Source organism: Crocuta crocuta, unplaced genomic scaffold, assembly GCF_008692635.1.
Source record: "Crocuta crocuta isolate KB4526 unplaced genomic scaffold, BGI_CrCroc_1.0 scaffold625, whole genome shotgun sequence".
In the NCBI taxonomy this organism is placed as follows: Eukaryota; Metazoa; Chordata; class Mammalia; order Carnivora; family Hyaenidae; genus Crocuta; species Crocuta crocuta.
In genome coordinates, this window is record NW_027530192.1 from 428943 (window position 1) to 455459 (window position 26517).

General features: G+C 42.3%; 1 protein-coding gene across 1 annotated transcript in view; it reads right to left on the reverse strand.

Annotated features, from left to right (window-relative positions):
- The window catches only part of DAB1 (DAB adaptor protein 1), a 285828-nt gene extending 264965 nt beyond the window's left edge, over positions 1-20863 (reverse strand). The window contains exon 1 of the mRNA XM_077765243.1: positions 20797-20863. Within this exon, the coding sequence (XP_077621369.1) occupies positions 20797-20863 (67 nt within the window). The remainder of the gene's footprint in view (positions 1-20796) is intronic.
- Between the last annotated feature and the right edge of the window lie 5654 nt (positions 20864-26517).

Consider the following 26517-nt stretch of genomic DNA (forward strand, 5'->3'; position numbering starts at 1 on the left):
AAAGTGTTCTCCATTTGTTAATATGGACGCTAACATGTCAAACGGGCTTCTGCTGTGAAAATATTGATAGAATTGCACTAGAAAATCCAGGAAACTCTCTCTGAATCTTTTCTTAGAAATTCTAAAATTGTCAAGAGAGAAANAATATATTTATATAATATGTAATCCAATGAAATGTGTTTATTAAGTTTCCTTACTCTATTAAACGTATGTGGCATCCTACTAGGAGTTGACAAATAAAAAGACCAGCTTCCTTCCTTGTGATGTGAGGTCCTTACTCTGTTCTTAAGTGATTTGTAATAAAAAAGTTTGCCACTCATTAAATACCTACTATGTGCCTAGCCCTCCGTTATGTTCTATACACACAGTCTCTAACTCCTAAAATCTTCCCGTTATAGGTGAACAAAGAGGCTCCACAGGTTAAGAAGCTTGTTCAAAGTTAAATTTCTCATATATTAGTGGAGCCAGTTTTCAAACAAAAGCTCAGTCAAGGACCAATCAGACAAAGTGAGCCCTCACCAGCTATTCAGAGAGGGAACTGAATGTGGGGAACCCTTACAGTGGTGTTGGAAGAGCTGAAAAGCCAGGCAGAAAGGAAGTGATCCACGGATTAGCGAGCGCGGGAAGCTGTCACTGGCCCTGGGAATAGAGCAACAAGAGGAAGAGGTGCTGTGTCCAGAGCACAGGAGGCAGAGGCTGTGTAGAGGGGGCTGAACTATGGCAAGGTCACCCGGGAGGGCTGTAGACAGGAAGATAGGAGCCACCACCTGCAGGACCTGGGTCCATAGGAGACGCGGAGGCTGCCGGAACCACAACCAGAAGCAAAGGGAGGGGGAGAAGGGCTCCAAACGTCCCCCTTTGCTGCACCTTCCCATCTCCCATCAGTACCCCCAGTTGGCTGAACTGAGCCCAAAGTCCAATACCAGGGGCACTTAGGGCAGAGTGTGATCGCAAGGAGCAGTTCCCTGGGATACAGGGAACACCCTGCCACGCACACGTGGAGAATGAATCTGACAGCAACAGGCACGTGACCGGACTGTCTTACTTCTTAGCCCTTGAGCTTGCTGCCAGAAAAGCTTTCTACCACTGGAAGAGGCTCGGATCTAGCCCTGGAAGATGCCATTGCTCACCATGTGACCACAGGCCAGCCACACATATCCTGAGTCTCTGTTATGTAAGAGCATCCTGGAGTTGCTTTGCCAGGCCCTTCCACTCGAAAAGCTCCCTCAAGGGTCCTGCCAGATGGCACCTGCGGTGGTGCTTTGTTGACTACGAGCCCCTGGCATGCTTCCACTTACCCTGAACCACACGGCTGGTTTTCTTTCCCTTGACAACCCAGTATGTCCACACTCACTCCCATCCTCCCTTTGGAATATTCCCTTCAGCCCCTTCCCCTGAGATGCTTGGTGCCCCTGCCTCAGCTGCCTTGCTTAGCTCTTTCTTTCCAAGGATATTTCCCAGGGTCTGAGGGGCCCTGGAGGATTTCACACGAGGATGTGCCTGCTGGTCGGGGAGGGGAAGGTTAGGGATGGACTGAGGTTGCTCCGTAATCCTCTCTAAATCATGTATGGCAAGATGTAGCAGACAATCATTTCTTGTGACTGAGACAAGATCAAAGGATTAAGGGGGTTTTGGTAAAGAAGGGTTGGCATTTGGTCATGAGAATTATAAAAGTCAGTCTGCTGAAAAGAACAGCTTGCTAGGTAAAAGTCTCATAATATAGCCTAGGATCCCTTTGAAAAGCCTGAGTTCTTTCAAGGTGAAAGGCAAAAGAAGGCCAGAGCACTGTGTCTGCTCAGGCAAACGCCTGTCAGATCCAGGAGCTACAGACAACCTGCCTCTCCTTCCAGCACACCACCCCGAGAGATTGGCGACCACCTTCTGAGCCCTTCAAGCCCTCTCCCGATGAGAACAGCATCACCCACCATTCATGGAGCACTGAACCCAAGACACATTGCTTTGTTCACCACACCACATTTCTCCTCATACAGGAATACAGCATATGAACCCCATACAGCAGGCAGAAACACCTTCATTTTGTAAACGAAGGCACTGAGATGTGGGTATCAAGCACTCTATTTAAAGTTACTCCAGGGGCACCTGGGAGGCCTAGTCAGTTAAGCATCCAACTCTTGATTTTTGGCTCAGGTCATAATCTCACGGCTTCGTGGGCTCGAGCCCCGCATCAGGCTCTGCACTAGCAGCGTGGAGCCTGATTGGGATTCTCTCTCTTCTCCGCTCTCTCTGCCCCTCCTCCACTCACACTGCCTCTCTCTCAAAATAAACTTTAAAAAAAATTACTCCATTAATAATAAAAATTAGAGCAGCAACTGTTCGTTGAGTACTTATTGTGTGCTAGACACCGTGTTAAGTGCTTTACGTGTAAGCCCAAAACCATGACAAGCACTGGTCTTCTCAATCAAAGACTGAACCCAAGTCTGCGAGAGATGGAAACAAACTGCCTATGTTCACAGTGTGCAGAAGTGGGAGGAGCAGGATTCACAGCCAGGTCTCTCTCCCGCTAGAGCTCTTAATTACTATTCATCATCTGCTCACTTGCTCATGCAACAAATATTTATCGTGTGCCTACCACGTAGTGTCAGGCACTGGTGGAGGTGCCGGTCACACGGCCACAGGCAGCGTGGTGTCCTCGCAGAGCAGGCACTCTGATCCGGGACACTGCAGGGTGCCAGAGACAGCTCCTCCAACACTGACTGGGTGCCTTTGCGCCAGGCACTGCCCTTGACCCAGTCACACCTGTGCTGCCTTCCTGATGCGTACTGGCTTAGTCTCAGCCCCTTAGCTCTATGGGGCAGGGTTTGGGGTGGTGGGGATGTGGGTATGGCCTCAAATGAGGCTCCTGAAGCCTGTTGCTCCAAAATCTTTAGGTCAGTCACCCACAGTAAACTAAAAGTTGAGGAAAAACAAAAGCAAAAACGCTTATGAGAGCCTTTCCCCAGAAACGTTAAAAACTGACACCATCCAGTTGGTTTAAGCAACTAAAGAGATGCAGGCTGGAATGCTCAGTGAACAGGTGCCAACTCAGCTCATTAAGTCCCCAAAGTTTTCATCTTTCCCAGGCTAATTGGCACTAACGCGTGGGGTGCCGGATGGCTATTAAGTGGGTAGCTGCAGCAGGCTCTGTAAGATTCAATACCTAAAGGAGTTTGGGATCAAAGACACAGAGCATGGCAGTACATGAAAGGCGGCCGTCTGAGCTCTCCTTCTGTCCCCGTGGATGGTTACCGCACCTTGGGGAGCAGGGGTGAGGGTGGGGCAGGGAGGACAACTGTTTTTTGGGCAAAGCAACTGCTTCGTGTTGTTACTGGGAAGTCATTCTCATTCTGCGGTACAATTATTGGTCAGGTTCCTAGATGACCCTAAGGCCTATAAACTATTAACTGAATACTTGCTGGTGGCAGGGCCTGAGCTACTACTAGTGGGGTCTGCAAAGACAAACTGGATCCCATCATGCCTTCAGGATGCACAATCTGGTGTAAAGACAGACTTGGGCTACAGAAAGTATAGCACATCCTGAGGGCTCCTATAACAGAGGCCAGTGCCCAGAATCAGAGTAGCCCAGAGGAGGGCCTAACTATCCTTGCTCAGCTGGGTCCAGGAAAACTTCCTACAGGAAGTGACATCTAAGCTCAATCATTTTGATAGTTGTATCTGTTCAGTCCATATCTCACTACTTTGCATACTGATCCCCTCCCATCACCCACAGTGTGGACTACAGCACCTACTGTCCCTTATATGCCACTAACTTTTGAACAGCCCAGGGGTGACCAGTATCACAGATGAATTGAGCCTTACAGACTTGCTCTGCCCTGGATCTAGAATGAGGACCCCGTGACTCTGTTTTCCTTAAGATTCTGAATGGAGAAGCCAGAAAACTGGCCATGAGCAAAGTGACCAAGGCAAGCCCTCAAGGCAGAGAGAGAGAGAAACAAGAAGTGGGTCTGGGAGAAAGCAAAGTAGCTCTGGAGAGATGACAGGGGGGTACATGAGTGCCTGACTTTTCAGTGCTGGGCTCAAGACCCCCAGGATACCCACCCTTCCAAACTGCTTCTTTTATGAGTGGGTTCTGTTCCAAACAACAAATGATTACGGAGGAAGGCCGATGTGAAAGCTGAGCATGAAGCCATAGAAAGCATAGTGTGCTTGAGAACAAATAACATTGAGCACTAAGTTGTAACCTCCTAGAAGGCAGGAAAGAGGCAAATGGTGTCTCCCCCTTCCTCCCCACCTGCAGCACAGACCTAGGCAGGAATGGATATATGCACGCAGGCTTGCCTAGTCCACTTCCCACGAACCGTACAGCCATGATACACGGGACTTTGGTTTTCCCATAGTTAGAAGAGCAGCAAGTTAGCGCATATATGTGGCACACTATGGTGAAGCCCTTACACAGATGACTGCATGTGGTTTGAATTCTCTCCCCAAGGGACAGGTTCTGGGGTACCCGGGTGGTTCAGTCGGTTAAGTGACTCTTAATTCCGGCTAAGGTCATAATCTCACACTTCATGGGACTGAGCCCCATGCAAGGCTCATGCTCTCATTGTTTCTCTCAAAATAAACAAACATTAAAAAAGAAAGGTCCTAGGGCGCCTGGGTGGCTTAGTCGGTTAAGCGTCCGACTTTCGCTTAGGTCATGATCTCGNTAGAAGTTGCCCAAGCTAACTGCCACTGAATAAACGGCAGAGCTGCGAAGGACCAACCTGGAATTCTGAAGGCGGTGCCGCCTTCACTAGGCTGTGCTCTAAGGAACACTGGCCTCACCGGTTGTTGTGAGGGTTCACGGAATCTACTTAAAAAAGCCCCCGTGCATGCTGGCGTGACAAATATGGTCAGAAATGAAACTCTCTGGCCTTCCTGGCACTGGTGGTGACACAGGGGCAAGACAGGATGGGTATTCTGCTTTTGCCTGTGACACAAAAAGAGGTGTGGGGAGAACGCTTGGTGCAAAGAGGGCCTCTTCTTCTCGGGCTACCAACTCAACAGCTGCTTTCAAACCCCTTCTTTTCGGGCCTTGAAAGCTGCAAAAGGACAAAATGTTCTGGGGACTGCTCAACTCACTGGCCAGAGAATCCAAAGTCCCAACCTCAATCAGCACCTCCTTGTAGCTGGTATGTGTCTGCCCTTGCCTGAGGGGCATATGGTGACAGAGGGGAAGGAATGTGAATTGTTCCTTGCACCACATGGGGGCAGACTGAAGAAGTTAGAAGCACTGAATTATTTAGGTACTTTGGCTTTCAGTGTGGTGCAATGCAGGGGGGGNAGAAAACAGCCCCAACTTCTGCACTCAGAAATCATTCCACTTCTGCACCAAGACCATGCTTCCCGCAGGTTGCTCCCAGCCAATGACTGAGCAAGCATGGATGCCCAGGGGCCGGTCCCAGGAGGCAGGCCTCCTCTGATGACTTTGGCTCAAGGACTCCACAAGGACCTTGCTTAAGTCTGCGATGCTTCCACCTTTCCTTCCTTCTTCCTTTCCCTCCTTCCTTCCCTTCCCTTCTCCCTCCTTCGTCCCTTCCCTCCCTCCTTCCCCTCCCCTTGCTTCCCTTCCTCCTTCCTCTCTCCTTCCTTTATTCCTTCTGTACCTCCCTCCTTCCTCTCTCTTTCCTCCCTTCAACCTCTCCCTCCTTCCTCCCTTCCTTCTATCCTTCCCTCCCTCTCTCCCTCTCCCACTCAGGCTCCACCCTGCATTGTGGTCTGAAGGCTCCCCTGGCCTCCTCCGGCTCCCTTTCCAAGTCTTCTCACAGGCACGGTGAGGTCCTTCCATCCCTCCCTGTCCACACCTCCTACATCTGTTTGGAACGCCACCAGCCCCGACTCCCCCAGCGGCTGCTGACAGTGGAGCCTGGTGAGCAGAAGCTGAAAGGAAAACCTCCAGGCTCTGTAATAAAAAAAAAAAAAAAAAAAAAGGGACACAATGTTGATGCAGTGGCACCACGTACTAAACAGGGGCCCTCCAGATGCAAATTTCACGCTGTTCATTTTCATCATCAAAGTTACTGGGTACAACAGGCATTTTCTGAAATGTACCAACCTCTGCAGCTGGCTTCAGAAGGATTTTAGAGATGATTTCACCCATCGAGATGGATAATCCTTCAGCTTTGAAATGGAAGATCATAATGCTTTGCCAATCTACTCTGATCCCAGAGAAAATGGACCGATAAAAGAAGATGATTTCAAGGTTTAAAGTTTACCCTTCTAACCCAATCTGCTAAAAATTAAAACTCAGCAAGGCATAGTTAGACGACTTTTCCACCTGTCATTCTTATGAAATAGAGATACTAAATAGGCCCCAAGTTTTCTAACTGAAAACAAAAATAGAAGCTAGTGTGGGAGATAGAGTTCTAAGTCAGAAGCGGGAGCTCCATCCCTCACTCAAGCTTTGGGCCCTGGGCAAGTCGACTCCTATGAACTTCAGTTTCCTCTTCTAGAAGTCAACATATTATTATCTTAATGAGTTATGGCAAATAAGACACATTGAACAGTGCCTAGTACATAGTAAGTGCTCAATAAATATTAGTTATCACACCAGTCCTAATAATAGTGTCATTATCATTGGTTTAATGTGCAAATTGAGGTAACAATATCTAGCATTTTTCAGGCCTTCGTTGAATGCTTATTTGATTTGAATCTAAACCAGGTGCATCAATACTCTTTTTAAAAAGTGACTAACCCAAGTTTCCTATTTAAGAGGAGAGGGTAGGAGGAAAGGGGAAGAAGAGAAAGAATATGCAAGTAAGGTATGGGATAGGGAGTTTGTCTTCATTTCCTTTCAAGATCTTTAGTGCATTTTTTTGTTTGATTGCAAGCAGTTCTGATCCTTCTGATGGATATGTGTGCTGTGCTCTCAAGAAGATAAAAAGAGAGTGAGCATAAAACCATATACACACAAGCAATGATGGATGCCAAGGACAGAAAATTTCCAGCAGACCTGGTCTATAAATTGTCATTTAAATTTGCAATTTAAAAACACTGTCTGACTTTTTGATTTAGCTGACTGTATATGAGAGACAAATAATGGAATCCTAATAAGCAATGTTTAAATGACATCTCCAGTCTCCCAGACAGAGAGGGCGGCAGGAGAATTCTAAGAAGAGAAAATAAATCTACCAAGAATAGGAAAGACGACCAGAACTAAATAGTTGCACTAATCACTTGATGACAGATACCAGGAAAATGTATTCTTGGCTGCTTAAAATTCGGATCCTTAACAGACGAAGGATAGGCTATCAGCTGAAAACCCCTAATGTCATTGTAAGAGGACCAGGCTGAGCTCAGTTTTTACATTTCATCACATTAAAACAGATGAACCAAAAAATCAAAGCACCAGGACAACGTATTAAAGTTGATAAAGCTGAGGTTAAAAGATTTGAACTGCAAACATCACTCAAGCAAAGAGGCATCCATCAGCAAATCTTAATTCCAAGGCTTTGCTGGCATCGCGTCCCCTACCAGTGACACACCCACAAAGGGGGGCCCCACCAGAAGGTCGAGTTCTCTTTTCGCCGCAGGAAAGAAGTTAGCATCATCCCCCCAGCCACGCAATACAGATGATAAACATTTGCATCAGTTCAGGGATAACAACAGAAACGAATCATCAACCACTGAAAGCAGTTCTGTATGCCACAACTTATGTGAGATTTGGCAAATTTAGTAAGGAGCCATTGAAAAATGCAACCACAACAGCAGTTTTTGGAAGGAGGTCTTGTGAATAAAAGCTAAGGAAAAGGAGATAGACCAGCTTTTTTAAAAGGGATAATTCCAAAAGTTAGAGTGACATGGGGAGGGCTTAAATGTTAAGATTTTACTGAAAAAGTAATGCAGAATCAAATACCCAGGAGAATTACACCAGAATGCACGTGTTTGCATGTTTGTGCACCCACACTCGTGGACAGAAAAAAAACTGAAAGAAAATAAGCCTGAAAGTTAACTATTCTCACTCAGAGCCAAGAGTTCAGAATCCTCTGCACAGTGCTTGAAGTAGCCATTAAAATCGACCGGCATTGGCACATTACACAAAAATCTATTTGCAATCTATAACTTGGAGAGCAGGAGGAGAAGCCACAGTAATCATTACTTTAAAACACCAAAGGAAAACTAATGGAATATAAATTACTGATTCTAGGAAAATGTAGGCCAAAGGCCAAAGAATTACCTATCTAATATAGGCTACTTTATTCTTCGGCAAATGCTTAATGAACATATACTATGTGCATGGTCCTACAGGTAATAGGAAATGAATGAAATATGCATACAACGGTAAGGAGCCTTTATGCTACAAGTAAGGGGGAGCAAGATTTCTGATCTGCTGGGCTTCCTTTCACTGGAGGACAAGGTAGGATTTATTTTTCACATCTAGGGATTTAAATCTAATGGGTAGACGATGTCTGTAATAATAGGAGATATTTTTCACAAAGCACCCACTGAACAAAAAAAAAAAAAAAAAAAAAGGAATGAATTGGCACTCCAAGAATCTTTATTTAAATTGCACCACCTCTGGGAAGTCCTTGGATAGCTGGTTATCTCTGCTCTGGGATTTCAACTTACTGTAATGAACTATAATTGCTTCTCAGTTGTCTGTCTTTCGTACAGATCCCTAAGCCCAGAATTGTTTACAATCTTCTGTGGCCAACACTCTGCTTGGTTTTAGAAAACTCCCCAAAATGGAAAGAAGCAAAGGAGGAGGGAAACGGAAGGAGGAAAGAAAGGAAGGAACTCAACAATCATTACACAACCCCTAACAAAATTAATTTGTGTTGACAATTCTTGATTTGATTAGCATTTCTTGAACATCCACTATGTGCTAAAGGCTGCAGTAAGGACCTTCACATATGCATTCACTTGTTTCTATTTCTATAATTTTGAACTCCAACCAGGAGGGTATTTACTAAAAGCTACTTTGCTCTACCAAGCACATAAATTTTGAAATCAAACTGTTCAGGTTTAAATCCGCACTCTGCTAGTTTCTAGCTTTGGACAGGCTAGTGAATCTCTAGGACTCCAGGTTTTTTCACATATGTATGTGAAATGTGAAAATAAGGTGAGATTAAATATTTAAAATGCCTTCTTTTCCTCCTTATGGCAATGGTTTTATTTCCTACAAACGTGTATTGCCAAACTCCTACTATTTAATCATAGCGTTTAGCCTGATCAAAAGCCATTGGGTACTTGGCTAAGATAGCAAGAACAAGTCCAGCAGAGCCTCATGAAGCTAGGACTAAAAGCGACCTCAGTGACTTGCACATTTCCCACCTGCTATCAAGCATCAAGCCACCTTTCATAAGCCCAACCGGATTTAGCACTCATGGCTATCCATCACAGCTTCAGCCCAACGTCCAATGTCTTTAGCACATGCTTCCATATCGCTGTTAATAAGGGATATGGGGATGATCATTTTCCCAATGATAGGGGTCCTGATCCTTTTTAGGATCACATAATAAGAACATTTTTCATTGTTGGAGATAATTCCCCTTCCCGTGCACATTTGTCAAAGGCAGTTTCCAACAGTCCCGTACATCATCCTGAAATACATGATAAGATTCAGGTCTGCTATTCATCATCTGCTGGGCTTCTTCCAATGCGAGTTCCTGCATGGCTTTTCTCGCCTCTGGTTTAACAATCAGAACGCAAGTTCTCCCTAGAGCAGTACCGCCAGTCAGGGGAATTGAAAACCTCAAGTGATGACAGCCCCTAATCTCAGGGAAGTGAATCTACAATGATGATATATAAATTCTTTATAAAAGTAAATTGCAAATATTGTTGCCACTTTACAACAGGACACAGACCCCCAGGAATTGAGCTCTCACTGAAGTTTTATTTGATGGCCACTGCTGGAAAACAGCATAAATACAATAGAAATATCCATGCTTTGTATCATGTAGAGCTAAGTTTTAAAATTCCTGTTCTTCCATGTACATGATGGGTGACCTTGAACATATTTTGAGCTTACGTATGTTTCCTCATCTGCAAAATGGGCGTATTAACAACCTCATAGATTCTCATATGTTCAATGTGTTCTCTGTCTGCATTTAGTAGTCAAGCAATTAATGTCATTTCCCATTTTCTGCACTGACAACTCTTCAATAAATTCTCCTTATCCCAGCCTTGAGAGGATATAATGACCCCCAAGACACAATCCGTGCCATCAAGTCTCTACTTAAAATACAATCTAGTAAGGAAGGGAGGTGTATGAGTGCAATACTAATTGATGGAATAAAAATATAAAAGCTTTATCTGGATTAAAATTAAAAAAAAAAAAACATACTGAGAATCATGGGGAAAGGAAGGCTTAATTCCATGGGAAGAACAAAGTGCTAAGAAAGAGCTTCATAGAAGCATCACCTGAGCTGGATCTTAGAGGATCAGGTAGGATTTGGCAGCCAGCTAAGAGATTAGGGCGATTTTTTTCCAGGTTGAGAGAAGAGAAAGAGCCAGAGAAAACCCATGCATGTTTAGGGAGAGCCAAGAAGGCCAATGTGTTGAGAAGGTGCCCAGGACATAGAAGGCATGTGTGATACTTGCTAAATGGATGAGTGAGGCCGATCTGCAAGGCTGTTGAGAGCAAAGGTTCTAGAGTAATGGCAGTGACTTGTCTTTGCCCTTTAATTTCTACTTCCTCATCTGTAAACATGGGAGATATAAATATATATATAAATGGAGCTTCCTCAAAGGGTTGTCTGAGAAAACACATGTAAAGACTTAAATACATTACCTGACATTGTATAATTGCTGATAAAAAGTAGCTACCCTCATCACCAGTGTTCTCATGATGATTTCTGACGTGGGGATGCCCACTGAGAGGTGAACTGGGCCGATGATGATACTCATCCCTTCGGGGCATTTGCAAAACAGGTCTACTTGTTCCAAATTATGATCTAGAAATGTATTTTGATGTATTCACAGTTCAAAATCCTCATTTTTACCTTTTTATATCTGGAAAACACAGAATAACTGGCATCCTCCTTAGAAAGGGAAACATTTCCCCATCAATCACGTGGAACCCTTGGGTATGGCAACCTCCCCCCTGCCAGAGAAGGGGTGTGAAGACCCAGAGCTTCCTGTGCCTTTCCAACTCTGCCATGATTTCTTTCTCCTGCTGTGGCCATTTCAACCTAACAGTGGTTCTGCTGGAGTCTGTAGGGAGATGTTTTACAGGGTGAGCATTACTTGGGATTTGGTAAGAAGACACACCATTCGGCAGGGAGCATCTTAGCCCAGAGTTAGGGACGTGGACAGGCTCTGGGATCGGAGAAATCTCGATGCAAATGGATTCCTTTACTTCCAAGTTCCATGGACTTCAGGCAAGCTATTCATCTGAGCGTCAGTTGACTCTCCTATAAAATGGGAACACTTGTCTAAAGGTGGTTTTCCAGCTTAAATGAGCCAACATTTCTCCTCCACCACACCTTCTCTTTTGCCTTTTATCTAGCTGTACTCTTTTGATGGACCATGCAGAATCGCTCAGTCTTATAACATATGCACTCTGACCATCCTAGACACTTTGTCACAAAAGGGAAGGGTGCTGAAATCCCAACACACTGTGGAATATTCTCTGCTCATTCAGCAAACCATACTGGATTAAAAAAAAATAATAAAAAATAAAAAAACCCTCATGCTCTGGGGCATTTGCTGATTATCTGCAAAGATAAATTAGACTAACCCTACCAAGGTGTATACCCTTACCTGACTCACAGGACTTGGAGGAATAAGAGCTTTTTTCTTCCAAACATCAAAATTCAAGCCCAGCCACTGCCACAGGCAGCACATGGAGCTTAATGAAGCAGTGGGATGAACTAATATGGCAAATCTTATAGCTTTACTACCAATACGGCCCACATCACGCTGAATGACGGCACCAGACGTGATGGGACGCACATCACAAAAGGAGAAGCAGTCCACAGAATGGTAGGAATTTTCAAAGCCACGTAATAAGAATCTCAAGAGCCAGCATTTAGGGGAGATGTTTGTGTTTTGTCATTTTCTTTCTCCTTGTGCAAAGCGTTCTCTCTCACACTTTACGATAATCAATTCAACAAACACTTACTGAGTACTTACCATGTTCTGAGTGCTGTGCTAGGAACTCGTGGCTAACGGCAGAGACAGAAAAATAAGCCAAAAATTATAATGTTTTGAATGAGTACAGGGTACTATGGAAATCTCTCACAAATCCAGCTAAATGAGGCTTTCTTAGTCATGAATTCATTCATTCACTCACTTATTCACTCAACCAACTTTGTGGCATACCTACATCTTTCAACGTTGTACTTAATGGGAGAAATGTAATTAACAAGATAGACATGCTGCCATCACAGGATTCCCAGACTAATGAGTGATACAGAGGCTCAGAAAGACAACTAAAAATATATTATGGTGAGCAAAATGAGACATTTGAGAGAACACAAAATAGTCAGGACCCACAACTGGGAGACCGTGCGTATGGGTTGTAACGGGTCACCAAAGCATTTCTGCAGACAAGGATATCTAACTTGACACTAAAAGAGAAGTGGAGTTAGCTCTGAAAAGAATCAAGGAAAACATGTTCTTTGGAGAAGAAACAGCACTTGCCAAGTCCCAAGTGGAAAAAAGTCACATGGCATGATCGAGGAACTGAAATTAATTTAGTCGCGCCACGGAACGGACTACCATTACAGAGCAGCGTTGAGAGATGTGACTAGAAAGATGAGGAGGTGTCAGGCCAGGCAAGGCCTCTTTTATGCCACAAGAAGTGGGGGAGGGGGAGGCTCTACCCTCAGGGCCCTCGGAGCTGCTCACTGAGGCATCTGAAGCAGAGGGGAGACCTGATCGCATCTTCACATTAGTGAGTGGTGTCCAGAATGGCGTAGAGGTGGAAAATACTGAAAACCTGAACACCACTTAGGAGGGTGTGAGAACAATCCAGACAGCAGAGAGAGAGAGAGAGAGAGAGAGAGAGCCTGGAGTGCCCCTAGGAGAGGGGCAGCAAGAAGGAAGAGAATAAATGGCTTCGGGAGGCATTCAGGAGGTCATAGGGGCTGATGGCAGTGATTAAGAACGTTCTTTTGAAGTTCAAAACGTCAAGGACGATGGCTCAATGATAGTTGCTGGGTTTTGAAGGATGACTAGGAGTTGGCCAAGTGAACAGACAGGGTAAGAAGGATGACCCACATAGAAGGAACTGGACACACAGACGTCACAGAGGAGAGTCCTGGGATCTAAGGCTCAGTGTGGCTCAGGGTGGAAGGAGGCACAGTGACGTACAAGGAGACAGGGACCAAATCTCAGTGGGCTTGTTTGGTGTGTTGTCCTCTATGGTATGCTGATGGGGTTATACAATACATTCAAGGAGGAGAGAGGTATGAAGAAGGGTCTGAGAAAAGCCTGACTTCTTAGAAAGGAACCACTTAAAATGAGGCCCTGAACTACGTCACCAATGAAACCTGAAATGAGTTTGTCTTTAGGGAATGACCATAATGAGTGATGTGTCCTGTAATAAATCCAAGGCCATGTGCTCAAAGCGAATACAGAAGTCTTTCCCCACCACACATCATACAACCTGACAGCCAATCTTACATAAAGAACTGGACTTCTTGACCCAAAACAGTATTCCTTCCCCCACAAGCCCTTCAGCCCAAGAGCTTTATGGATCAATCTCAGAGAAATTGATGTCACCTTGTAATTAAATCCTTGATTTTGAATTTCCAAAGCCTGCAAATCACAGACTCAGTAGAGAACAATTAGCTCACCAAGATCTAAAACCTTGCCAAAACAGAATGGTGTCATAGATTTACATGATGTGGCTAATCTGTTTCCATGCCTCCGTCACCAAAAAGAGAGTGTAGCCTCTGTCATTTTTTCAGATTCCTCAGCCCTCTAGCATCAAGGCACAGGGCAAACCCAAAGCACACTTTCAGGGAAGACCTCACAGACGTTAACGTCTGGCGGCCCCAGTGCTTTCTAGCTTGTACAGACAAACCATATGACCTAGGGCAAGTCTCCAGACCTCCCTGACCATTATTTTCTTAGATGTTCCACAGGGTGATATAAGATTTGAGCTTATTTGGGGCAATTTATCTATAATGGCTAGCATGCAGGAAGCAGAAAATAAACATGTCTATTAATAAATGTTTGTAGCTTAACAGCATGGTCCATTCTCCTTTGTATTTCCTGTTGACCTTCTCTGTTATTAGTGAAGTGAGCATCCATTTGAAGATGGTCCAATTTCTTTTTCTCAGTGATTCTCCCATGTGCCTCTGGAAAAAAGGGTACCTTCTACTTTTCTTTATATCCTATAGTACTAGAAAGTGCTGTCTCTCAGGGCTGGCAATGGAGCTGGGGGACTGGCAGGAGAGGGAAAATTTCTTTTTCCCCAGTCTATGCACAAAGAATTGTGGCACATAGGTGCTGTGAATCATTCACTTGTGTAATCCCCATTGCAACACTTCAAGATAGGTGCCATTATCCCCATTTTATAGAGGAAGAAGTTGAGGCTGAGAAAGATAAAGTAGCTAGGAGCACCTGGGTGGCTCAGTTAAGTGTCTGACTTCAGCTCAGGTCATGATCTCATGGTCCATGGGTTCAAGCCTGACATCAGGCTTTGTGCTGGAGCTCGGAGCCTGGAACATGCTTCTGATTCTGTGTCTTCCTCTCTCTCTGCCCCTCCCTTGCTAGCACACGTGGACTCGAGCGCCCACACGCTCTCTCTCTCTCTCAAAAATAAACATTAAAAAAAGAAAGATAAAGAGGCTAGCCTGAGATACACAAGTAGAAATTGCATGAGATCTTAAATCAAACTTAAGATCATCTAATTCTAAAGCATGACCTCTTCCAGGAGTCTTCAGTGTAAAGAAGAGTGAACAAACATATGAAGAGGTTAATCCTAAGAGGGTAAACTATCTGCAGTCTGAGAAGCTGGAGGAACATCAGCCTGGGGACCCATTCCTGGCCTCCAACCCCGACTCTGCTCCTGAGCATCTGAGTGATGGCCAGCAAGTCCTTCTGATGAGAGTTCATCTGTGAGCAAGAGGCTCCGACTAGCCTCCAAATGCTAATTCCTTAAAACCTGTCATGTTCTTCAATTTCTAGAGAACTTACTCATGGTTCAGTGTATACAGACTTCTAGAACATTGTGCTCTTTGTGTTTATTAAGATGAAAACTCAGTTGCTTTTGGCCAGGAAAGCAATGAAAAGAGTTTAAGTAAGAAGTTTCTTTATTATGATGAACACACAATATTTTAATTAACAAATATAAATTTGGGGTAAAAATAAAACATACATTTTATGAATTGTTGTAGGCTGAGAATGAGTAAAAGTAGCAAAGCAGAGAAAAATATATCTTTTCAAGGAAGGATGAGACCTCTGTGACCTCGTGAACCAGCTGCAGTCAGGGTCTACTTTCCAGATATTTCTCTCTCCCCACAGAACACAGCACAGGCAGGGCTCATGGCTGGATAAACACTTGTGGACCATAAAGACCTAATTAATTAATTAATTAATTAATGCTTCCTCTAGGTTTCAGATTTGGTCAAGCAAATCTAATTTCCACATCCATTTGGTGCCTGAGGAAACAGAAGCTGGAAAAGTGGAGGTGACCTGAGGCAGTGGAGGACCTACAGTGCAGGCCTGAGGTACAAGCTGAGGCCCAGGGGCCTGAGAGACTGTGGGCAGCCTCACCACAGGATAAGAGCAGTAGGCAGAGGTGATGAAACAGTAGCCCTGCACCAACAGCCTGATGAAGAGAATTAAAAAAAAAAATTAAGTCCCAAGGATCCAATGGGATGATGGATATGTTAGCACTTTACAGGCTCCTAAATGGTAAGCCAGTGTTAACAGGATATTTTCTGGAGATAACTGTGTAGTTGAAGGATTAGACCTTGAATATGGCATCACTGAAACCATTCCTTAACCAAAATTAACCAGAATTTTCTAAGAAACTTCCTGAGAGTTCACACTGAGGTACACACCCATGGTTCAAACTCAGTTTGATGTGGGTCCAAAGCTGTGTTATCTGCCATAGGACCGACCACCAACTTCTCCTAGACCCATCAGGGTTTTTTTTTTTTTTTCATGTTTATTTATTTTTGAGAGAGAGAGAGAGACAGAGGATGAGTGGGGAAAGGTCAGAGAGGGAGACAGAATCCAAAGCAGGCTCCAGGCTCTGACCTGTCAGCACAGAGCCTGACATGGAGTTCAAACTCACAAATTACAAGATCATGACCTGAGGCAAAGTCGGGTGCTCAATCGACTGAGCTACGCAGGTGCCCTGACCCACCAAGCCTTTGATTCCTGTGGCCAAATCTTTCAAGGAGGAAATAAAGTACATTTTGTTGTTGTTGTTTTCTTAACTAAGGATCCTTGGATAACACTCTAATATAAATATAAGGAAAGTGAATAAGTTTATTTCCACATGCTTCTAGATGATCAAGAGAAAGTGCTGAACTATGATCTCAGAAGGAAGAGGGCAGAAAAGCTAACAATGACAATGTTGCAGATCCCTAGCTGGACCTTAACCCTTGATATCTCCCTCCCCCTTGAGATGACAAGTATTATTCTCTCTCTCTCTCTCTCTCTCTCTCTCTCTCACACACACACACACACACACACACACACTCACACACACCAGGGTTCAAGAGGCTAAACAGTCAATCTGGTTACACAGTAGAGAAGAAAAAGTCAGAATGTAAAACCAGGTCTGGCCCCAAAGTTAGCGTTCTTTCTACCATACTAAGCTACCGGAAGGCGTCAGATGAAAAACTCCAGGCACTGCCCCCAGACAGGTCTGCATGCACTCATCCTGGGACACATTCCCCTACCACAGCAGTCTTCTACTGGGTGGCCTAATGCTGGGTTTACCCATAACAAGAAGTGTGTCAACTGTTATCCCCTTTGATGGCAGGTAACGAACCTGAAAATGTACACTCTCGTCCTCTATCAAATTCCACTCCTGGAATTGGTGCCGTTTGACAAGCTGCATGTGTACTGACACAATCCAATAAAAATGAAATGAAGAAAACAACTTCATTTCTTACTCCTTCCAAGCTTTCCCTTATTTGAATTGTGAATACTTCAGTTACATCTCATACATGTCCTGTCTAGAAATGCATTTTATGGTGAAATGTGCCCCTGTGTGACTTGTATTGGAAACTATTTGACTTCAACAACCTGGGTTAAAGAACTACGGTGGTAAGTTTGTGAGAAATTTTAAAGGGTCTCTTAACTTTCTTTATGCCACTCTCCCTCATGATAGATAACACACATTGTTAGGTATTCTTCTTTAGGAAATAAAGTATCTGCCATGGGAACCATCTAAATCTTGCCATAGGGGGAAAATTCTTCTAGTCTATAATATGTAATAATCTGAGAAATGTACTTATGATATGTCAAACAACACACAAAAAATAATGTTAAATAACAAAGCAGGATATGAAATTGTATAAAAAGAATGATCTCAAACACATTCTGAAAAGGCAGTCCATAAGGAATTAATTTAGAATGTTAACAGCAGTTATTTTTGATTAATGGGATTATACTTGATTACTCTGTTTCTTTTAATTTTCAGTAATAAGCATATATAGTTTTTAAAAGTCAAATGAATGTACTAAGAAAAGAAAAACATACATTTATTCATAAAGTGGCTTAAAAATTACTAGGTGTTTCCATAACACTGAAAATCATTGTAAGAAATTATAAACTTTAAATACCAAGCACAAAGATTGTTCAAGAAACAAAAGTTATATGCCAATCATGCTGACGAATATAGATATCAAAATTCTAAGTTAAAGATTGACAAATCAAATCCATATACAGAAAATAATACATCATGAATAAACAGTATTTACCCCAGAAATGTAAATTAGAAAAACCCATCAGTAAAAGACACCACAATATAAATTATGATAAAAGAATATGTATAATTATTTAAATAAATTTAGAAAACGCATTTGATAAAATTAAACATGCAAATTCAGGATTTATTTAAAAAATATTTCCTAGACAATGATAAATGAATGAAAACTAAAAAAAATTCTCTAGTAAGAATTTACATATCACACTTACATGAAACTTAAAAGCATTTGCATTAATTGAAGATCAAGTTAAGAATACCTACTATCACTAAATACTGTACTGACCAACCCAGCCAATGCAATAAGACAAGAAAAAGAATAATTACTTAAAGGTTAGAGAAGAAGACAGAAACCTACTTAAAAGGTTATATGTTGCTTCTATGGAAAATCAAAGAAGAGTTGGAAGAATTAGTTTACAGATTTAGTAAATAGTATTATAATCAAGATTTAAGATCAATAAATAAACTGTTAATATTTCCTTTTAAAGTTCTACTTATTTTGGTCCAGTCAGCAACATTTGCTTAATGGAATACTTAGTGTTTCACAGTGAAAACTGAAGAATACAAAATAAATTAATCCTGTTACAGACACATTCTCTTTTTTTTAATGTATGTACGTGCTTTCATAGTGCCTTGAATCAAATAAGTTTATCAAGAATGCATATTGTTTATCACTGTTACATAACTACAAATAATTGTAAATTCTTACTTTGGGACAAATCAGCTATGTATTTTTTAAGATCCCCTTGTTGTAGAATGGGATAGAAGACAACAATATGATGAAAATGATGAATATGATGAAGATGAAGAAGAGGAAAATGAGGAGGAGAGAGTAGAAATGGGAGAAGAGAAACAGAGAAGAGAGAGAAGTGGAGAAGGATGACAGGGGAGAAAGGGGGTGAGAGGAAGTAAGGAGAGAAGGATAAAGGGAAAAGGGAAGGAAAAAGAGAAAAGGAAGAGGAGAAACACAGGAAAGGTGCTTTGTTGATTCTTTAATATACACCAAGTACTATACTAAGTAATGTGCCTTATTTCAATCATTCTTCATTGTAAGCCTTTGAAGTTTATAATATTCTATCCTTATTATAGGAGAGAAAACTGAGGTTCAGAGAGGTTAAGTAACATTTGAAGGTTAGACAGTTCGGAAGTGGCATCGCTAGAATTTGAATCCAGTCTGCCTGCCCGGACTCCATGGTATTGGCCATTCGCTAGCGGATACTCCTTGCATATGTATCATGCTGATTTTAGAACCATGTAAGGCATTAAGATGAGGAGGTTCTAAAAAGGTCACCTTCGTGCACCCATTCCATATCTTCAACTAAGCCAGTGTTCTGGAAACCTGAATCCTTTCCTGAGGATGCTCCTCATTTTGCATGTTAAAATTAAGAATGAAAAGATATGCAGTAAGATAGAATGCTTAATACATTAAGCATTCAAGAGCACAAGTTTAGTGGAAAGGTTAAATTTGAAGCAAAAATATAACTTGTCAGTTTTCACTGAAAAAGCATTTGAATCCTAGTACGTATCAGGCTTTGCAATCTTCCCCCCCAACCCCGCCCCATGTAGCAGTTCTATCAAGACCTGTTCTCTCACCCACTTGCTTTCCTTCTATTACTCTCAGCCCGTGATGCATAAAATGCAAGGTTTACATGAAGTTTTAGGAAATAAAATAGACTACTTCCAAAATATCTGTGTTTCAAGTAAATTTCCATCCAAAGCAAACTTTACAATCTTTCCTGAGGTTTTGGCTGTCCAGGAGCTGCACACGTATTACATTTATGTCCCCTGCTTCCTATAGAGTGTCAGACAAATGTCATCCCGAAACATGACTAGGCAGGCACAGCAGTGTCTCAAACAAATCATTGCCTATACAAAGCAACTAAGTGCATTCCAGTTTTCAAGTCCATATTGACAGATATGAAAGAGACCTGAAAGAGAAGTCTATTAATCCTCCTCCACACAGCTCAGAAGATGGGAGAGAGAAAGAGGTGAAACCACAGGAAACACGCACACACATAAGGTGGGATGTTGCTTACATCTAACTGCAATGAGGAGATAAACACACTGAAAGACACAGTCATAAAGCCATAGGACCCAATTCCCCAGAAAACATGAAAAGTCATAGAATTATTTTACGATCATCCTGTGTGTGCCGGTCCTCATTAACAGATATCTATGTGCTTCCTCTGGGCCAAGCACCTTCTAAGTGTTGGAGTTAAAGGGTGAATGAGAGGTCCAGTTGTGAAGGAATGCATATTACAGCGGACTAAAACACAGGACATTTTTAAAGACGTGAGATACTAACAGAGTGCTCTTGCAGCAAAAACAAAAACAACTAACCCCTTGAGGGGAGTATGGTAAGTACTAACCTGAAGAATAAGAGGGAACAAGTCTAGGGAAAATTGGAGAGCGACCTACGGATTTCAGGCTGGATTAATCACCCAGTGGTTCTCCAAGTCTGGTCTCGAATGCAATAGCATCAATACCAGTGGGGAACTTGTTATAAACGCAGGCTTGGGTCCGACCCTAGACCCATTGAACCAAAATCTCTGGGATGAGACCTCGCAAACTGTATTTTAATGAGCCTTCCAGGTGATTCTGATGCTGCTAGAATTTGAGAGCTTTGGGTAGGTGCAACAGTGAGCTACAGTGGACACAATGCCTGGAGGGTAAACATGGTTGGATGGGAGGCAGGGGACTAGGCAGAGATGTTGCTGGAAGGATGGGCAGAAGGGATATCAAAAAGGGCTTTACATGTTATGAACATAATTTTGGGATGTTACCCAAGCAATTACGGAAAGCCATTAAATATTTATTATACTACCAGTACAGAAAACAGCAAATAAAGTTGGCAACCGTTAAAAACCATATGCCATCATGAAGACAGTCCTGTACATCATTCCAGAGATAAGGCACTGCACAGATAAATAGCCAGTAAGAAAGGAACAAATCAACCCTACCTTTCTTTCTGGAGTCTTTCTTGGCGCTGGTTTTCACAGCTACTTGAAGTTCTGTCTCAGTTGACATCCTACTAAATCCTTAGTCCACTTCACACAGATCCCGGGCCTCGGCCAGGCTCATGGAGGACTCCTCTCCAAGAGAATGACTCCTCCCTTCAGACACAACGCTCCGAGCTGCACATTTCAGTCACTCCTTCCGGGTGCTGCAAACCAAGGGAGAGAATGTTCAGGATCATCACCCTTCTGAGGTGAAACAAAACTTAGTGGGAAGAGGGGAAATGGACTGTCAGACATACAAAACCAGGAAAATCCTGGGCCCCATGTACAAACTGCCCACACGATTTCATCAAGTCACCGGCGGGGTATATAGCAAAGGGAATGAGAGGTCTATCTGAAAACCTCTCTCTCAAACTAGGTACATAACTCAAAATAGATCTTTTAAAACTGGATTTTTAAGAAGGACAAAACCCAACTCCTTGTTCTCCATGCTTCTTGCTTTCAAGCACTAGATGCCACCCAGAAAATACAGCAAAGGCGTATTTCCTGAGCAACCCCATGGAGACATTTCCAACAGCAGAGCACCCATCCATCAGCCAAGCTTGATCAGAGCCTTGGCAGCTAAAGCAGATCATAGGGAAGTGACCTGTGGTCTGTCCCTCACTGCCAGGCATCAGAGGGGACACGGAGTTGACATACAATTGGGCTCCAAGGGTAAGGTGACAAATGGGGCTGAGAAACTTTCCAGCAAGCCAATTTTTATGTCAGCTTTTTCCTCAGCTATAAGAGCAGACAAGCATTTAGTGTGGGGAGTAAAAGAAAAGAATCAGATGGCCACACATTCCATTCATTCTTTCTTTAATAAATATGCATTGCACACTACTAGGTACTATTAAGTCCCGACACTGTGCTGGGAAGAGATAATAATGATAATAATGATAATACAAGCACTTCAATTACAGCTAGTATTTACTATGCACTTACTATACACTGTGCCCTCAGCTACTGCTTCACATACATTATCTCATTTGATTTCATTTAAATTGAATGAATGTATTTCCCGTGTCAAGTCAACAGTCTTTCCCAGTGACTATCTATCTGCTAGTTATATCTGAGAGTTCAGTTGAAAATAAACATTTCGCTAGTTATCCATTTTTAAAGAAAATTAAGATAAAGCTACTGGAAATGGATCTTTAAACTGTGCAGCCAATTCTTAACTCATTCCACTTAGCTAGAATGTCTGAATCCAGAAAGGCTGACCCTGAATGCCAGTTTCCATTCAAAAAGAGTAGTAAAATGAACTTCCTAATCATGACAACTAAAGATGGCTTAACTAGAATATCTAATATAAAAGTCACCTAAAATACAGCAAGGCTTTATACCCTCTACATTCATCCATGCTGTTACAAACTTAAGAAAGGATTATACTATGTGAAGTAAGTCAGAGAAAGACAAATACCATATGATTTCATAAATACCTAGAATTTAAGAAACAAGATAAATGAAGAAGAGACAAAGAAACACATTTTTATACACAGAGAATAAACTGGTAGTTACCAGAGGGGAGGTGGGTAGGGGATGGGTAAAATCAGTGAAGAGGATTAAGGGTACACTTCTCGTGATGAGCACTGAGTAATGTACAGAGATTGAATCATTATATTGTACACCTGAAACTAACAGAACATTGTGTGTTAAATATACTTAGATTAAAAACACAAGAAAATACGTAAAATTATAGTAAGGCTCAATAATGGGGAAATTCCCACCTTATCCAAAGATACTTGGTTTATTTGTTAACAAGCTAACTATTTAAAAACAAACAAACAAACAAACAATAACACTGGCCCTGACTGAAAAGTGTCTGAACTATAGGATGCAAAGCTACAAGCAAGGAAAATGAAAAGTTATCCTCCTAGAATGGGATCCATAAAATCATATACAGAAAATGAGAATTTTTCCTGCCATCTTTGTGCCATCTACCTGCACTACATCTCTAGCCCGCACCCCCTTCTTAACCTATCTCCTGACAAAAGGCAACATTCCATGGAAGATGACAGAGCCACAAACCTTGGCCATACAGGGTTTTATTAGTAATGATTTATTATTACATTTTATTAATAATAAGTAATTATTAATAAATTTATTAATGAATAAATAATAAATACAAACAATATAGTTTATTAATAATACTGCAACAAATATTGACTAAGAAAGTACCATGGGCCAAGTGCAAATGCTGGCTCATTCATGTCAAAAGACATCTATGCAACCACACTGGCTAAGAATACAGATTATTTCTGTCCTCAAAGATACTCAGGGGACCAGAGATGTCAGTCATGTAATGGACTGTAATACACACAACCAGAACTAAAACAGACAAATACCAGGCAAATTGGGGCACAATGGGGCAAGCACTCACCTATGCTTGGAAGAGCCAATAAAACTTATCAGGAGGAGCCTTATACTATGCAGTCTTGAAGAATAATTCTTATGTTAAGTGGATAATAAGAGAAAGGACCTAACGGCTCTCAATAAATACATGTATAATAAATAAATGAATTGTAGTTTCAGGCAAAAGAATCAGCTATGTGAAGTCAGGGAGCCTTGAAATCAACAGCCTAACTAACAAAAGGAAACATAAGTCTAGTAGGGAGGTGGCATACTTTTGCATCTTCCCAATTTTTCCTTGTGCTGCTATCTTTCTATGGAATCTTTCTTCTTGAGTCTGTCTTGACATTCTGCCTTGATCCCTCAAGGTTCCGCTCAAAGAAGTAGCACAGAAGGCAGAAAGGTTTTCCAATATCTCGATTAAACAGAATCTTGCCCTAATTATATTATGATCTGCTTTTTGGCAAGCTGCATAGTTTCAGCCACTTACAAGCAATGTGATATTGAGGAAGTTACTCAGCCCCCTCTTTGCCTCAGTTTCTGTATCTGTACAATGGGCATAACAGTATCAACTTTATGGAGTGGCTGCAGAAATTAAGTGTAACCACACACATCACATGTTTGAAAGAGTGCCTGGCACACCTCCTGGAAAACATACAATAAATGTGAGGCAATAATAATTTCCTGTGTTAACTGCTCAAGGTCGTATGGGGGTATGTGACTACAAGTCCATACTATTATCCAGCCTTTATAGAAGAGGAAACTAAGGCAGGTTAAGTCTACTTTGTCAGGACACTGCAGGAAGAGATAAAATCTAAGATATGTCCATTGTGCTAGTTTTGCACACAGTAGGTATCTAACACATAAATAAAAATATGAGCTGAAACATATAGATTTTACACAATTCCAAGAATTCTTAAAAGTCTGTATATAAAACTGGCTAGGAACTGGGCCATTTTTTCCCCCTTCAACTTTATATAAAAAGCACAACATAGCACCTCTCCCTATTCTGTGGGTATCTCCAGCACCACTTGTTCGACAAAACTGTGACAGTGTTCAAGTGTTACAGAGCATTACTTGTGGATTTCTGAAGTACATCCCATTATCAATAATGAAAGGAAACCAACATCATTTCAAATAAAAACTTAAATACAGAAGCTTGCAGCATGGAGGGACTATACCATGGCCTGGACCCTGACATCCCTTTAATTTTCCAAAAGCCAGAGGTTGGGAAAATGCCGTGAAGCAACTCCAAATTATTTGGGAAATTCATTTCTTTGTAATTAAGGAGATTAAAGTCCCCCAGGGCCAGAAACCATGTGACAACTCAAATCATTTTCCCCCAGTAAAAGCTGTGGAACCCTATCAGTTAAATTCAGGCTCGCCTAGAATTTTGAAATGCTTCAATAATGTTTCTTTGCTCCACACAATCTGCAGTAATTTAATATTCCTGAAGTGTGTCAGGTTTTTTATAATGAGCTCTTCAAATCTAAATGTGAATTATGTAACATTCCACTACAGACATTCTGTCTAGTGAACTGCTTCTAAATGTAAAATCCCATGTTCAGTGATGGGGGGGTGCGGTTTCAGGAGGCACAAAAACACCAAACCACAAAGCAGAAAAAAAAAAAAGGGCTTTAAAAAAACCCCAAAAAACAAAAAAGCACAAAGGTGTGAGCAGCTACAGCAGCGCAACAAACTAAAACACCTACTAGAACACAAATCTGTGCTTTCTCTCCCCGCCCCCCACCCCTCTCGTAAGATCCTACAGCAGAACAGGTAACATTTATGAGGGCTCACTATTTGCCAGGTACTAACTATGCTATGAACTTCTTTTATTTAATCTTTCAACCCCTTGAAGAGTTAGATATTATTTTTAAATTTAAAAAAAATTTTAATTTATTTTTGAGAGAGAGAAAAAGCGACTGTGAGTGGGGGAGGGACAGAGAAAGAAGGAGACACAGAATCCAAAGCGGGCTCCAGGCTCTAAGGTATCAACATAGAGCCTGACGTGGGGCTTGGACTCACAAACTGCAAGATCATGACCTGAGCTGAAGTTGGGCACATACCTGAGCCACCCAGGCACCCCAAGAGTTAGATATTATTATTTTTTTCATTTAACAAAGAAAAGCAGAAGCTGGTTTAGTAGCTTGTCCATGGTCACATGGCTATCAAGGAGCACAGAACAGGGCAGGGTACAAACTACCCTTTTCCCTCCTTCACTCAGAATACTCCTAGATGCCCATCAGCTGGTGGGTGGATAAACAAAATGTACTATATCCATACAAAGGAGTATTAGTTCAGCCATTTAAAGGAATGAGGTACTGATAGATCCTAGGGCAACAGATCAACCTTGAAAACATCATGCCAAGTGAAAGAAGTTAAACACAAAAGGTTACACACTGTTTGATTACGAAACAGATACATCCAGGGATGGAGGGTGGATCTGTGGGTACCATGCACTGAGGGAAGCAAGGAAGGAGGAGCGCATGCTTGGCGGGTCCAGGGTCTCCTTTGGAGTGATAAGGAGGTTTGGGAATGAGACAGAGGTGGTGGCTGCACAACACCAGAAATCTAATAAATACCACTAGATTGCACACGTTAAAATGGTTCATTGTATTTTACGTGAACTTCCCCCAAATCAAACAAAAGGAAAACAAAAGAACCTCCAAGCCAGGTCCTACAACCAGACTGAAGGCTTGTGGTATGCTAAGAACACTGCAAATTTCTTTTTCTTTTTCTCAATTATTTTTTTAATGTCTTATTTATTTCTGAGAGAGAGAGAGAGACAGCGTGAGCAGGGGAGGGTCAGAGAGAGAGGGAGTCACAGACTGAAACAGGCTCCAGGCTCTGAGCCAGCAGTCAGCACAGAGCCCGACGCGGGGCTTGAACCCACGAACCATGAGATCATGACCTGAGCCGAAGTGGGACGCTTACCTGACTGAGCCACCCTGGTGCCCCGTAAGAACACTGCAAATTTCAATCTAAAAAGATAGCCCAGGGGCTCCTAGTGGCTTAGTCAAATGTCTGATTCTTGATCTCCGCTTAGGCCATGATCTCACAGTTTGTGAGATCAAGCTCCGAGTCAGGCTCTATGCTGACAGTGTGGAGCCTGTTTGAGATTCTTGTTCTCTGCCCATTATCCATTCACATTCTCTCTCTCAAAATAATAAATAAACCTTAAAAATAAAAATTAAAAAATAAATAAATAAATAAAAGGATATCCCTGACTTAAAACACAGAGGAAGAGATGGTCTTCCCAGAAGGCAGGACTTTGGATTCATGTGGTCGCAACTGCGGGGATTAAAAGCTGCGTGCTACTACTTGCATAGTGAT